The sequence below is a fragment of the Mangifera indica genome, chromosome 3, assembly GCF_011075055.1.
Source record: "Mangifera indica cultivar Alphonso chromosome 3, CATAS_Mindica_2.1, whole genome shotgun sequence".
NCBI classification, from domain to species: Eukaryota; Viridiplantae; Streptophyta; class Magnoliopsida; order Sapindales; family Anacardiaceae; genus Mangifera; species Mangifera indica.
This window is the reverse complement of record NC_058139.1, coordinates 3,695,867-3,711,408: the sequence shown is the minus strand read 5'-3', so window position 1 is coordinate 3,711,408 and position 15,542 is coordinate 3,695,867. Positions and strand designations below refer to the sequence as shown.

Genomic DNA, 15,542 nt, shown 5'->3' with positions numbered 1-15,542 from the left:
GGTATAATTTCAAAAACCTTTAAAATTTTAAAACACCATTTGTTTAGGGTGTGTTTGTTTTCAAGTACATAAATGGGTGGACCTTCATTTAATTCGAAAAAACTACAGGGATGCATTGACTATTTGGGAGCCATTAAGCCCACTTCACTTCTGAAGTGTAGCCACCGGGTCAACACTCCCGATCTGAGATCCCCGAAAATAGAGATTCATCCTCAACATGGGTGGTATTTTTTCTTTCCTCCTCTTCAGATTCGATAATTTTATCATTAATTTAATTCTGCTTATTACTCGTGTTTGACGAATGTACCGCTGCAGAATTGGATATTCCTGCTTCCAGTTTATGGCTAGCTCCTAACCCCAGCAAGAGGTGGGGTGAGCTCTTCTTCCTCTGCTACACACCCTTTTGGCTCACTCTTTGTTTGGGAATTGTTGTTCCTTACAAACTCTACGAGGTAAATTTTAATCTACTATTTTCAGAGTTAAAGGCAAAGTGATTTATTTTAGAGGTTTTATGATTTTGGGAGCTTAATTATGATAAATTTTACAGAGTTTCACAGAGTTGGAATATTTGCTTTTGGGTTTGGTTTCAGCGCTTCCTTCTTTTTTGATACCGATATTTCTTGTTGGAAAGGTAAGTTCTCGAGTTCTGTTTGTAAAATTTTTTTTAACTGTTTCTCGAATGGGTGGTTGTAGTGGACCAATGTGTGTTAGGCTACATGTGTTGTTATTTTTAAGGTGTTGTCTTCCCTAACATCGCATGAAGGCTATATTAGTCATCACCTAACATGCTATTTTTGGAGATATATTCATGCATTGCAACGGACTGGTTTGTCATAATTCATCACAGCTGATATCCTCCTGAACTAGCTCTTCAATGTCAAGTTTTCTAGTTGGTTTCAAGCTGATACAAAGCATCAAGAGAAATTTGTTGCTCATGACACCATAAAAATTGTATGGTGTTGAATGCCCAGGCGGGAGGGCAAGAAAAGCACTTTAACTATTAAGTGCTTGTGTTCTATTTTTCTTGTTAAGTATAGTTTTTTTTTTTGGCAGGCTGATAGCAGCTTGGGTTGGAGGGATTGCTATTGGGTCAAGGCAAGTCTGTTCTCGTGGTGTATTTTACACATAATGTAAACAAAAATGTTAGGCCTTTGTGGAAGTTCTTTTTTCTTAGTAGTAATTTCATACCATTGCAGGCAAATGTTTGGATTATACTTTTTAGTTATGTTGGCAATTACTTCTGGACCCACTATTTCTTCACAGTTTTGGGAGCTTCATATACATTTCCATCATGGAAGATGAATAATGTAAGCCACTTAAAACATTATCATACTATATAAAATCTCAAAGATTTATAGTCATTCTATCGGTTTCTTATGCCAGCTTACTTATATATGCTATTTTCTGTAGGTACCACACACGACTTTCCTTCTCACCCATGTCTGCTTTTTATTTTACCATGTTGCATCAAACTTAACACTTCGTAGAATACGACATTCTGTTGCTGACTTGCCTGATAAAATTCGGTGGACTGTTGAGGCTGGATGGATTTTGGCTCTTGCTTATTTCATCGCATACCTAGAGACTCTGGCCATTTCTAATGTATGTGTAGCATCATTCTTTTTCTTTTCTTTCTTTTTGGCCCCTTTGTTAACAAAAAGGTAGACCTTTGGAATTCTCTAGGGTGACATATCAGTAGGGTGCCTTAAATAATTTAGATTGGTGGGGTTTATTTGTCTGATGATTTGTGAATTTCTTTCTTGTTGATTAGTGAAATCCTTAGTCTAAATAAAAAATATTTGGATATAATGAATTTTTTGACACTTCATAAATGATTCGCCTTTATATTACAATTGAATCACTTAAATGAAATTTATCAAATCAATTTATGGAATTGAATAATTTTTTTGTTGATTGAATATTTCTTTTTTAAGTTTTTCTTGTATTGTCCCCTTCATTTTAAAGTTCTGTTGTTTGATAGCTAAGTATACTGTTTATGTAAAAATATAGTTAAGTTGAGATGTTCCTACTAGAATTAACCTTTTTTCTTCACAATATGGTCGGGTCCTACTTTTTTAAATAAAGCTTTCTCTCTAATAGTTTGCTTGGAACTTATGCAGTTCCCTTATTACGAGTTTGTGGACCGTGCATCCATGTACAAAGTTGGGTCTTTGTTTTATGCCATCTACTTCATTGTGAGCTTCCCAATGTTTCTAAGGTGAGAACTCAAACCAACTGGTCAATTTTAGCTGTGTTTGTTTAGAAGGAAATAGGAGCATATCAAATTCACAAGTGGTTGCTGTGGTCTATGCTGTAAATTATCTGGATTATGCTTTCCTGCACTGTACTTAGGCAATTAGGGGTATGATGCAGCTCATACCTGACATATCTTTTGGTGTAACCAATTTAATCATCTATTGATATTTTTCTTATTTTCTTGTTGTGATTTCTCTCATATGGTCAGAATTGATGAGAAGCCGGGTGATCTTTGGGACTTACCCCGAGTAGCTGTTGATGCTCTGGGTGCTGCAATGCTGGTGACCATAATACTTGATTTGTGGCGAATCTTTCTTGGACCTATTGTTCCATTGCCAGATACAAAGCAATGTCTTCAACCCGGGCTTCCATGGTTTCCAGAACACACCAATCAAACTTAAAAGCACTTATGTGAAGATTGGAAGTTCTCACTCTCTGATGAACCCTCTTGATGATTGCTTGTACTTATGAGATTTTGTTTTAACATTTCTGGATATTGATCAGTAGTGTAATCTTCTTGATTGTTGTAGTGCATCGGTCTGATTAAGTTAATTCATTTTGATTGGTGATTGGTGTCAGAATCTCAACAATTAGGAAATCCCAGATTAGTATAAGCTAGCTCTAATAGTCGTCTCCCTGTTGAACTAAACTAAAACCAGCTAAATCACAGAAGAGTAATTACGGTTCGAAAGCATCTCTAAGTTTTGTGATAACACGTTGATTAGAAATCATAATTTTTATGCATGGCTAAAATAGTTGCACCTTGCTACCAAGTAATGGTTTCTATGTTTGAAATAGATTATTATTATTATTCTGGTTTTGAAATAGAGTTAGAAAAGGTATTCTTAAGAATGGTTTAATAAATGAAAGGCCAAATGACTATTTCCCACCCAAGGTTTAATGAAATGATAAATTTTCACCCATTAAATTTTAAAAACTCAAATATTCACCAATCTATTAAAATTCATTGTTAAAATTAGGGGTTAAATTGTTATTTAACTAAAAATATTAAAAAAGCAATCACATCCCCCCCCCCCCCCCCCCCCCCCCAAGGTTTGAAAAATTGCCATATCCCCTGAAGGTTTCATCCCTTCTCCAGCGACATTCTTTGGTCGACCTTCCATCTGTTGATGCTCTCTTTAGCCTCCACGACGAAAATGCAATCACGAAGAGGCCATGAAGGTGACAATTGGAAGCAACGTCCTTGAAGATCCGTCGTGTGATGGATCGTCGTACTTCATGTAGATCCATCTCACGAAGGATCTCGACCACTTCTGTCATGCTTCTTCTCATCGGAGATGCTTTTGGATATGCCAAAATCCGTCGAAGAAGAAGCGACGCCAAGATCCGAGATTTGGAATTGGAAGTGCAAGTGGCGTCGAAGTGGAAATAATGTTTAACGTTGACAATCTCTAACCAGGGTTTAGGGTTTTAGATCAAGAGGAGAAGAGAAGCTAGAAGGGAGAGAGAATGCGGTCAGAGACAACGAACTTCGCCATCTCCAATGACAGTTTTAAAACCCTAGGGAGAAAAGGTGATTTTTCAAACCTTCATGGGAGGAAATTTTAGATTTATAAACCTAGAGAAAATAAATTATACTATATTTTTTAATTTTTTAACTAAGTAACAATTTTACCCTTATTTATAACTGTGAATTTTAATAGATAAGTAGATATTTGAATTTTTAAAAGTTAATAGGTGAGAACTTGTTTTTTCACTAAACCTCAGGCGGGAAATTATCCTTTGACATATATGAAAAAAGTAAATTTCAAGTTAAAAAACAAAAAAAGAAGGAAAAGAGTAGAAAAGAAAAGCTTTAAAAAGGGCACGAAAACATTGATGAAAACAGCTCTCTTTAACTAAAAACAAATTGCTTATGAGATGTATAAATTAATGCCATGTACAATAGAGATTGTTCATAGGATTTGAAAATTATGTTTATCATAAATAAATTAAAAAAAATTCTTTTTGTTAATTATAAATGAGTTCAAATTGAGTTAATTTTAAATTTACATTTGTTTGAACTTAATAAATTTAAAAGAATATAAATTTAACTTTATACTCAATAAATAAAGTGATATTTGAGATTAACTTGTATGAATTGGTATTATAAATATTTATAATATGACGTTATTTTGATTTTTTTCATTTAATATACTTAGAACAAACCCATATCATTTTTTTTTTCTAAGCTATATAATAGAGAGATGATGTTTAATATAGCAATACTTGACCAAAATACTATCATTTTATTTGCATACACTCATAACTCAACCTCAGTACATGATCGGTTGATTGGATTGGAGAGCGAATTTCTCTTTAATTTGAGAAATCATAATTCAAAAGATCTCCACATATGTGGGGTGGTCGAGGCCTGGTAGACACGTGCGTATGTTTATCTATTGGTGGAAAATGATAAGAAAGAAAGATACTAACTTCTCAACCCCTCAAAGTATCCCATTCACTCTCTGCATTTCCCGCCCGCCTCCACTTCTATCACTGAACGCTCTCTAACGCTTAAACCCTATTTAAACGAATTCAAGTTTCTAGGGTTTTATTTCACAATTTTGATCCTATAACACATGCAGTTAGGGAGTTTCTCTTTCTCTTATTCACTCTACCTGGCTTCTTGTACGCCAGCTAAAGTAACTCCAGTAATGGCGGCTACTAGCGCTCTTTCCCTAGCTCCCTACGGTTTCTCATTCCACCCACGGCCCAGAAAGCGCTCCGTTTCTTGCTCTGTTATCTCTTCTAAAACTATAGGTACGAATATGATATTTGTCAGTTCGATTATTCTTTATTTGGAATATGGATTTCCAAAGTATATGTATACTGATAATTTCTTTCTTAATCTATTATATGATTGGTTCGTTCTGTTTTTCTTAACGATTTTTGTTCTGTTTGGTTGCTGAGAAAAACGAAGAAAAAAACAATTAAATATCACATGTAAAGCTTTGCCGCTAGCGGAGGCGAAAAAGACATTTACAGCTGAATCTGAAAGTTGAAATAATTAAGAAAAATAATTTTTACTAGGATAGTAGGTTCGCTTGTAATGTTTGCAGTTCCTAAATTCTTATGACTACACTTTATCTATATTCATTTTAGTCGTATGGTTATCATTGTGCATCTTGCCTATGTTTTCTTTGTGAAACCTGCCTTCCTTTTTTTTTTTTTTTAATTTTTTGCTATAATCATTGTATTAAAATTTTGTGGCATTAATATAAAGAATATTGAAATTTGATGATTCTTAAGCTGTTTGGCCTCATACCAGGTACACATGGGTCTAAAGTGCCGCGTAAAAGATCAGGAAGAACTGAAGGGGCTAGAAAAAGTTTGGAAGATTCTGTTCAACGCAAGATGGAACAGTTTTATGAAGGTTCTAATGGCCCACCACTCCGTGTTCTTCCAATTGGGGGTCTTGGTGAAATTGGGATGAACTGCATGCTTGTGGGGAACTATGATCGCTATATTCTAATTGATGCAGGTGTCATGTTTCCAGAGTAAGTATTTAGCCACAGTTTGTTCTCCAAAAGTATTGTATCTTGTCTCTGGATACCATTCTGCCAATTGGGGGGAATAAATTTGTTTGGTGGTTTCTTTCCCCAAAATTAGTTCTACTAGATGTATAGTTAGTTGCTTTTTGGAGATTTTCATTTTTAAGTTTTCAGTTGCTATATCAATTGACAAGGACTGGTGGATATATCAACTAGATCTAAGAACCTCTAAATGACCAATTAGTGAAGAGGAAAAGCATTGATAATTGTTATTGTCATTTTGCAGTACATTTATCAAAATTTCTCCCTTTTTCTTCTCATATGTTAACTTTTTTCTCTATGTTTGACATGCATTCAGCTATGATGAGCTTGGTGTCCAAAAAATTATACCTGATACCACATTTATCAAAAGATGGAGCCACAAAATTGAAGCAGTTATCATAACTCATGGCCACGAAGATCACATTGGTGCGTTGCCCTGGGTAAAGTTTCCTACTACTTGAAAATATGATTGGAGATTGACCGGTTTATGCCAATGTTTTTAGTTTTAGATCATTAAGCTTGTTTAAGGGGTATGGGGGTTCCAAAAAATGGTTTTGATTAAGTTAATTGAACTTACTAGTGGTAGTTGTGTTTCCACTTTGGTATTTGTTCAAGGAATAAGGAATTGAAAAGTTATATGTCTTGTTCAAAAGCATGTTTTGTTATACACCCAAACTACTGGTTCTTTTCATTCATTTCCAACTTAAAATTATCATGAAATTTCTTGAAATGCCTTATTTCTATTTGCAGCGGGAATTTTTTGTGATGTTGTTGTAAGGAAATTGACCTGTTAAACATACTTGCAAAGTATGTGTTCAACATCTTATTGTAATAAACCATAGCATTCTTCATATCTTGATGCATGCCTCAGTGTTTCCGTCAACTGAATGAAAAAAAAGTTCAAATTCGGTCTTTGTTAAGAGAGCAAAATAATCTTTCTGAAGGACAAATCATTATGCAAAACCATAGCAACCTGTAAACTTATTATTATTATTTTAACAGGAGAATGAAAAGTAATTGTTGATTACTACGAAGAAAACAGAATTCTGGACCTAGTGTCCACCTGAATATGATATCATCAGTTCATTGTAGGATAATAATCAATAGGGGTGCCAATCATCAGCACTAAGTATAGTGCACTTGTTTGGAGTTTAATGATTTTGCTCCAGTCTAGGTTTTTCTGCAGAAACCATGAATGTTGACGTGACATTCCCATGGAGATGTATATATGGCCAAGCTGCGTTATTTGATTTATATTACTGAATATCAAAATACTTGTCATGTTAATTTAATTAAATTTCTCTCATTGTATTTAAATTGTTGCAAAATCTAAATCATTTTCATTGCTAACTGAACAGGTGATCCCAGCTTTGGATTCAGATACCCCAATATATGCATCTTCATTCACAATGGAGGTACATGTCATGTTTATAACTTTTATGCACTCATATTCATGTGTTCACAGGTGATTGCACCATAAACACATCTGCTCCTTACTTCACAAATTTGCTATGTCTCAGCCAATAATGTTTTTTCCTATAGGCAACAAAAAGTTACTTTATAAATTCATATGAACATTGATGTGCTGAATCAAAGTCTCTTACAAGTACCTGGAGACTCTTTCTTTCTTTACTTTTATATATTTGATATTTGTGTACTTATGCCAAAACCTGTGTATCTCCATTTGTTGGATCATGATGCCTTTCTGTTTCATTCTTTATTTCTATATTTTGCTTGTCTATCGTGATTTGGACTAGTTAAACCTCTTTTTCTTGTTTTAACAGCTTATCAGAAAGCGTTTGAAGGAGAATGGAATTTTTGTTCCATCTAGGCTTAAAATATTTAAAACAAGGAGAAGATTTACAGCTGGGCCATTCGAAATAGAGCCTATCAGGGTGACACATTCTATTCCTGATTGTTGTGGATTAGTTCTTCGCTGTGCTGATGGTACAATTCTTCATACTGGGGATTGGAAGGTAACTCTATTTAATCCACCCATTTTCTTGTCTATTATTAGGACAAGTCTCATGGTTATAAGAATTTGACTTTCGACAGATTGATGAATCACCATTGGATGGGCAAGTTTTTGACCGTGAAGCTTTAGAGCAACTCTCGAAAGAAGGAGTGACATTGGTAAGCCTTCTGGATTCATGTACTAGATGTGTATATTGACACAAGCAAAGTTGCCCTAGTTTCAGGGGAGAGACAGCTGATCTCTTTGGAACAGAAATTATGTTATCTGAATGATTATGATTCAAAAATAGATTGAAGATGAAATTGGTGAAAATTTTGGGTAAATAAAGTTTTGTATGATCAAAATCCTCTTGGCAAAAGATTCTCACCTACATCTTGTAGGAGAAGTATTTCTTTGAATCATTTACTTTTATTAAAAGTCATTCTATTCTGGATCAATTTATTAAATGTTGGTGGCACACTGGCTTCTGATGCCTTGATTCTGTCATATTGAAACAAAGATGTCACATGTGTTTGTCTATATTGGTATATATCTATGCATTGTGTATTTTATAACTAAATGACAAAGATTAGCAAACTTGACATTTATTACCATTGAACTTCTTTCAGATGATGAGTGATTCAACAAATATACTGTCACCTGGAAGGACAACTAGTGAAAGTGTTGTAAGGGATGCATTATTGAAGCATATTTCAGCTTCTAAAGGAAGGGTTATAACTACCCAATTTGCATCAAATATACACCGCCTTGGAAGTGTAAAAGCTGCTGCTGATTTAACTAATAGAAAGCTAGTATTTGTTGGTATGTCCCTTAGGACATATCTGGATGCTGCTTGGAAGGATGGAAAGGCGCCAATTGATCCATCAACTCTAGTAACAATATTTTTAATTATGCTTTTCCTTTCCTATATTTTAAGGAAACATTGGAATATTCATATTTGTTATGTTATTGGGTTGATACACTGCTTTCACCTATACACTATATATGTTGTTAGTCCACATTTAGCTTAATTTCCATTCAACTGATATTAAAATTCTTCCTCAATGGGTTGGAATGTGAATTTGTCTTACCTTTTTAATCATACAGGGCCATAATCTTGTTTAACTCATATGTAGTACTTTTATTTCTTGGCTTCTCCTGCTTCCTTATTTCCATTCTTCGGTCTTTTGCTTAGATCAAACTGCCTAAATCTACTTATGCTTTCCTCATCCCAATTAGTTTAATGTGTGGCTTCTCATTTGCATTTAACTAACCATCTTGATGCTGCTAATTGATTAATATTGGTATTTATGTATACTGGCTTGCAGTAGTGTGTATCTTTTGCTATAATGCTTTTACCACTGACATATTATATTATCCACTCTAAATACCTCTCTACTTTCTATCTCTATCTTCTTAATTTGGCCTTTTGCCTCTTATTCAACATGTCTTTGGTATGCAAAGCATTGGCTGCCTCATTCTCAATACCACTTATATGATCTTAAAAGATCCAACTGGTTGGATTAGCTAGTACCCTCCATTATGCCTGTGTTTTTTATTTTGCTTCTTTCTTGATAAGTGAATGATCTTGCTAATCAGACAGTGGTGCAAAAACACAATTGTATCATACTAACTATGGTCAAGGCTCCCTTTCATCTACCTAGGCCATATTTTCTGCGTTTTTAATATGCTTGTAATCTCTCAGGACAATTTATTTGAAAACTAAAGTCTGGATCTGTCGTAACTTTCTAGATAAAAAATGTTTCCATTTTCTGCATGCTATTTCTTTGGCATATCAATCTGTATTGATCTATATGGCTTTTGTGATGGCATCTTCCCACCTTGCTTCTATTGAGAAATATGATAATTTCATGATATAACCAACTCATTGATTTTTTTTTTTTTTTTGGATGTTATATAGGTGAAAGTGGAAGATATTGATGGCTATGCTCCAAAAGATTTGCTGATTGTTACAACGGGTTCACAAGTAGGTTAATCTTGATTACTGTAGTGCTGCTTTGTTGCATGCGCTACTGTCTTTATTATTGAACTATCTTGTTGGCATGTAACTATGCTTGCTATTGTGTCAGGCAGAACCACGTGCTGCCCTCAATCTTGCATCCTATGGAGGAAGTCATTCCCTTAAACTGACCAAGGAAGACATAATTTTGTATTCAGCTAAGGTAACAGGATGTTATGGTAAACATGTGGAAACATTTCTATGAATTGAAATCAATTGATCAAACTTCATATACTGATTGCTAATGTTTCAATGTGTTGTGACCTGCCCGTCTATAGGCTTCATATTGTAACTTTCATAAAATAGCTTTCAACAAGTTCTTGTTTGAGATAAGTTTTATATGACTCTTCTTTTCCACTGATGATTACTGTGATTGATTTATTGGAAACGACGTGTTTTCTTGTAGTTGTCCAAGGTTCTGTTGCCTGATGTTTGGGAATATTGCTGTTTTAAGGATTTTTTACAGTTTCTTGCTGCAATCTATTAAAATTTGAGACTTTTTGGTTGGTTGTATTTTTACCTTCAGGTGATCCCTGGTAATGAATCTCGTGTAATGAAAATGCTAAATCGTATATCTGAGATTGGATCAACTATAGTAATGGGTCGGAATGAAGGGCTGCATACATCTGGCCATGGTTATCGTGGTGAACTTGTAAGATTTCTCATTATTACTCTTCAAGGTTCATTTTTGTACAGTTATATTTTATTTCCTTTTTTTCATTTATTCAGCTGATTTAGAATGGTATAAATAGTTTTGTTTTGTAGTACAATTCTAATCAAGCAATTTCTATTTGAAGGAGGAAGTTCTTAAAATTGTGAAGCCACAACATTTTTTACCCATTCATGGGGAACTTTTGTTTCTAAAAGAGCATGAACTCCTTGGGAGATCAACTGGCATTCGACATAGTACAGTGAGTCCTTGTTTCCTTTTCATGCAATATGATTTTGCTGACTTCATACAATAACTGAGAAATTGTATTACATCCATGAATGTATTGTTGATTGGTTATAGAAGACTTCTATTTTGTGCTTTTCAATGGGTCTTCCTGTCCCTTAGCCTAATGTTTGTAACAATGTAACCAAATAACTGTTCTGTGTGATTGCATTGGTGCATGATTTACTTACAAGGATACATGCAGTGTGATCCTATTTTGATTAATGTGAAACGTTCAAAATTGCAAATATCTTACTAAGCTATGGTAACTGAAATGTTATTCATGCAATCATATCAGGTTATAAAGAATGGAGAGATGCTTGGTGTTTCTCACTTGAGGAATAGAAGAGTACTTTCTAACGGCTTTATTTCTCTTGGGAGGGAGAATTTGCAGGTTGGTAGCAATTTGAATTTTCATTGTCTATCATGAGATAGTAACTCGGAAAACTACTAATATTTTTTTACTTTATATTGTAGTTGATGTATAGTGATGGTGATAAAGCATTTGGCACTTCTACTGAACTCTGCATTGATGAGAGACTAAGAATTGCTTCAGATGGTGTTATTGTGGTTTGGTAGGTCTTTCTTAAAATAATTACACATCTTTATGATATGTCAAATTCATCTTGACATTTCACCACTGCAGCATGGAAGTTTTACGTCCTCAACAGAGTCTAAATGGAAATAGCTTGAAAGGAAAGATAAGAATCACTACACGCTGCCTGTGGCTTGACAAAGGGAAGCTTTTAGATGCACTGTACAAAGCTGCCCATGCTGCACTTTCAAGCTGCCCTATTAACACTCCTTTAGCCCACATGGAAAAAACTGTCTCTGAGGTATTGAGAAAGATGGTGAGGAAGTATAGTGGTAAAAGACCTGAAGTCATTGCCATTGCTATAGAAAACCCAGCTGGAGTTCTTTCAGATGAGCTCAATGCCAAGCTATCTAGCAAGTCTTATGTTGGTGTTGGCCTACCAACATTGAGAAAAGTTGTTGATGCTCCCCAAAGAAGTCCTTTCAATACTAGTCAAGTAGAAGGTGGGATTGCACAGCAGCAAAATTTTGAAGGTTACCAATACATTTCTTTCTTGATGTTAATGTGTGCGCATGTAGAAGATATATGTCTGCATCTGCATGTCCATTTCTATCTTGTGTTGCAGTTTGGAGATGCCACCACACCTACAAATCAGATAGGAGAGATAAAAAGTGATTGTTTCCCCATCTAGAGAGAAACAATAGAATTTTTACCAATGATCTTTACGTTAAAAATATTCCTCAGGAGTGGCTGTCATGGTTGACTATAGATAATAGTAACGATGTTTATTACTGAATTTACATTAACATACTGCTTAGTGGTGGCTGCCCTGTCATAGTTGACCATAGATAATAGAATGTTTATTACTGAATCACTTAGAAACACAGTGGACAGAAAACCACCTGGTAGTTAACATTTATTTGATGAGGTGTGATGAGATGAGTGGACAGCTTTCCATCCATACTGTACTGACCATAAAATTTTTAAATTGCATATTGTCCAATGTTAGAAAGGTAAAAGGCCACATGAAACAAGTGAGATACTGCAGATAGCAATGACTGATGATTGAATTGCTTCTTGGGAGTCATTGCAGTTAGGGAAGCAGGGAGGCATCTTAAAGAAAATCATATGGGGTTGTCTGTTTGTGTTCTAGTCTAAAAAGTTCATGTCACATGAATACTTTTTCATGGTTTTCAAAGTTAAACTAATTCTTTTTGGGTTCTTTTAAGTATTTCACCACATTCGTAAACATGCTCTATAGGATTGTTTAATGCTGCTCTTTTTCATTTTTTATTATGAGTCCTTTTTTGCCTCCATTGGTACAATTACATTGATGTCATGCTCAAACCAAACATTAATAGACAATAGGGTTAAAATCTTTTAGAGTATGAAAGAACAATAAAGTGAGTGAAGCCTACATGAGAAACCAACTTTTGTTGGCAGTGGGGACGCTACATGTGAGATGAAGAATTGCCCTTTGCACTTTGAATGTTTAAGCTTCATGCACATGTTGATGAAATTCATGGGTGACTTTGGTATCCTGAATATTATCAACTTAAATGAAATTCTGGGTTTCTTGTTGGCTCATGATTATTACAATACACCTTTGGGTTAATTAATTATTTGCATAAGATTTTTATCTGAAGCAAATGTTTTATTTGTATGTCTTTTTCATACAGCCGTTGATGGTGTAATTGAAGAACTACTTGCAGAGGAAGACACCACTATTTCAAGTTCTGACTTTGTTGAAAGACTTCCTTCTGACTCCACGAATTCAGATGATTTCTGGAAACCATTCACCACATCATCTTCACCAATTGACACTTTGGTAAATGAAAATGGTTTGGTTCCACAAGAAGAGCAGATATCAGGGCTTGAGAAAGGTGATTCAGAAAGCAGGGAAGATGAATCCTCAAAGAAGCCAAGTTCCCTACAGAAGTCTTCCAAAACAATGAAACGGAAAAAATGGAAACCTGAGGAGGTGAAGAAACTTATTAAATTACGGGGAGAATTGCATGGTAGATTTCAAGTTGTGAAAGGGAGAATGGTCCTGTGGAAAGAAGTATCAACCCATTTAATGAAAGAGGGGATTAATCGTAGTCCTGGCGAGTGCAAATCCCTGTGGGCATCTCTGCTACAGAAATACAAGGTTTCTTCTCTCAATGCATGTGTATGTGTATGATGTAGACGTTTTTCTGGGCTTATGTCTTTATTTATCATGTCCTATAAATGTCCAATTCATATTCATCATACTACCGATCAACAACCATTGTTTCTTTGAGAACAGGAAAGCAAGAGTGAGAGGAAAAGCCAGAAGCATTGGCCATACTTTGAAGACATGGATAAAATTTTGTCAGATTCTGAGCCGATGACGACAAAATGATTGAAGAGAATGAGAACAATGCGCATTGAATTATTTATCCGCAAAACTTGGCGAGGCCTAGGCCACAGATTATTATTTATTCATATTCACAGGTTCAGCGGTGTAGTCAAGTGGGAAGAATGATAAAAGGTGAAATGGATTAGTTTCATAATTCAAAGCCAGAATTGCGTCTGTGAATTGGGTAAACTCCTATGTACCAGCAATGACAAACGAGGTTGATTAAATTTTGTAGTTATAGAAGCTTTCTGTAGAGCAACCTTGAGAAAAAAAAATATTTTTTTCTTGTTTTGTCTTGAGCTCCAAACCTGATGGTGAGGGATTATAAGAATGTACGGGAAAAAACAATAGATTTTTTTATGGGATATTAATTAAAATCAGTAAAAAAGTTTTCGCGTAAATTCTTTTAAGTAAACGTATAGTTGTTTTATTTTTATAGGTAAATTTATTTTTAATTTCAAAAATATCTTATTCCAATTTATTATGTCACTCTTAATGATTTATGTCACGTTCAGTTACCTAAAATTTTTTTAAAAGATTTGATAATTTCATATTTGAACTATCACTAATTCATGTTCTAAGGATTAAAAATATATTTAAAAATTGATAAATTTTTGTTTAAGTTTTAAATACAGACAGTAAAGAAAAAATAGTATAGATGAGGAGAATGATAAATGCGAATTGATGTATCACGGTGCGTATGGAACATAAAGGGTGCATAAGGTACGTCGTGCAGGGTGTGTAAAGGGTGTAGGGTGCGTAAGCCTCATTTTAAAATCTAACAAATGGGGGTGCGAAGAGGGTGCGCACTCTTATCGCACCTCTGTTTTATATATAATAATATAATATAATATTAAAAAAATATAATAAATATATACGTAACAATATAATATATATATATATATATATAAATAATAACAATAATAATTTTAAATATATATTATATTGTTATATATATATTTATTATATTTTTTAAATATTATATATATATTTTTTTTTTAAAATGAGTTTTACGCACCCCGCACCCTTTACGCATTGTACATACCTTGTACGTACCCTGCATGCACCCTACACACTCTATATGCACCTTACGCACCTTTTACACCTTATACGCACCGTGATATAGCATTGATTCGCACTTATCATTCTCCTTATCTATGTTATGTTTTTGTTACTATCTGTATTTAAAACCTAAACAAAAATTTGTCAATTTTTAGGTATGTTTTTAATTCTTAGAATGTGAATTAGTGATAGTTCGAATAAAAAATTATCAAATCTGTTAAGAAAATTTTAGGCGATCGCGCATGACGTAAATCGCTGAGAGTGACGTAATAAATTGAGAGAAGGTATTTTTGAAATTAAAAATAAATTTATCTATAAAAGTGAAACCGCTGTACGTTTACATAAAAAAATTTATACATAAAATTTTTTGTCGATTTTAATTATCCCTATTTTTATTGTGTACGTGTCAAAATCATAGTAGTGTTTGACCATAAGACCACAGCGTAACTCTGGAAAATTTTGTAGTCAATCTGAGATTCTCCAAATTTGGAAAAATGTAAAGCTATCTCTTTACATAAATAAAATACCAAGTTTTACCTGTCCCGATGGCTTTAGAGTTTTCAATTCCAATCTTTCCTTTTCTTTACAACTTCGCGAGAAAAATGTTTTCCGTGCATCTACAGTATTGCGGCGTTTTAAGGATGACTATTGAGCTATATTTAATAGACGTAGCGGTTGTACAAGATTTTGAATATATATATATATGAGTATATATTTATTTATATTAGTTATTTTATTAAATATTATTTTATTTTTAATTTAAAATTATTTAATTATATAATGATATATATATATATATATATAAATATGTATTTATTTATTTATTTAAAATAGATAAATATAATTTTTATTGAATAACAAAACA

The 15,542-nt window shown here is 33.9% G+C and overlaps 2 protein-coding genes across 6 annotated transcripts; both read left to right on the top strand.

Moving 5' to 3' along the window:
- The first annotated feature begins 82 nt into the window (after positions 1 to 82).
- On the top strand, positions 83 to 2,812 carry LOC123210580 (cycloeucalenol cycloisomerase). Its single transcript, XM_044629025.1, has 8 exons — positions 83 to 224; positions 316 to 452; positions 548 to 631; positions 1,054 to 1,095; positions 1,197 to 1,307; positions 1,411 to 1,602; positions 2,121 to 2,218; positions 2,465 to 2,812. Exons 1-8 carry the CDS (start codon positions 218 to 220, stop codon positions 2,655 to 2,657), a joined length of 864 nt encoding a protein of 287 aa, XP_044484960.1. The 5' UTR covers positions 83 to 217; the 3' UTR covers positions 2,658 to 2,812.
- A 1,746-nt stretch (positions 2,813 to 4,558) lies between these two features.
- Positions 4,559 to 14,016, top strand: LOC123211863 (ribonuclease J). 5 transcript variants are annotated; one of them, XM_044630802.1, is made up of 16 exons: positions 4,559 to 5,019; positions 5,528 to 5,756; positions 6,109 to 6,232; positions 7,151 to 7,207; positions 7,577 to 7,768; positions 7,848 to 7,925; positions 8,376 to 8,639; positions 9,668 to 9,733; positions 9,837 to 9,929; positions 10,293 to 10,418; positions 10,564 to 10,677; positions 10,999 to 11,094; positions 11,178 to 11,275; positions 11,347 to 11,738; positions 12,915 to 13,405; positions 13,523 to 14,016. In XM_044630802.1, the coding sequence occupies exons 1-16, from the start codon at positions 4,839 to 4,841 to the stop codon at positions 13,616 to 13,618; spliced, it is 2,697 nt and encodes an 898-aa protein (XP_044486737.1). In that variant the 5' UTR covers positions 4,559 to 4,838; the 3' UTR covers positions 13,619 to 14,016. The 5 variants fall into 5 exon arrangements, with proteins under 5 accessions (XP_044486737.1, XP_044486738.1, XP_044486735.1 ...); XM_044630803.1 differs by having other exon boundaries at positions 4,561 to 5,019; positions 12,915 to 13,384; XM_044630800.1 differs by having other exon boundaries at positions 4,562 to 5,019; positions 11,347 to 11,768.
- Positions 14,017 to 15,542: the final 1,526 nt, after the last annotated feature.

What these genes read in the sequence shown, in the direction of transcription:
- LOC123210580 (XM_044629025.1), top strand. An exon ending in TTCCTTACAAACTCTACGAG is followed by an intron (nt 453 to 547) that starts GTAAATTTTAAT and finishes TAAATTTTACAG; the next exon opens with AGTTTCACAGAGTTGGAATA. An exon ending in AGCTTCCCAATGTTTCTAAG is followed by an intron (nt 2,219 to 2,464) that starts GTGAGAACTCAA and finishes TCATATGGTCAG; the next exon opens with AATTGATGAGAAGCCGGGTG.
- LOC123211863 (XM_044630800.1), top strand. Translation starts at nt 4,839, where the DNA reads ATGCAGTTAGGGAGTTTCTCTTTCTCTTATTCACTCTACCTGGCTTCT. An exon ending in GCAGGTGTCATGTTTCCAGA is followed by an intron (nt 5,757 to 6,108) that starts GTAAGTATTTAG and finishes ACATGCATTCAG; the next exon opens with CTATGATGAGCTTGGTGTCC. An exon ending in ACAGCAGCAAAATTTTGAAG is followed by an intron (nt 11,769 to 12,914) that starts GTTACCAATACA and finishes TTTTTCATACAG; the next exon opens with CCGTTGATGGTGTAATTGAA.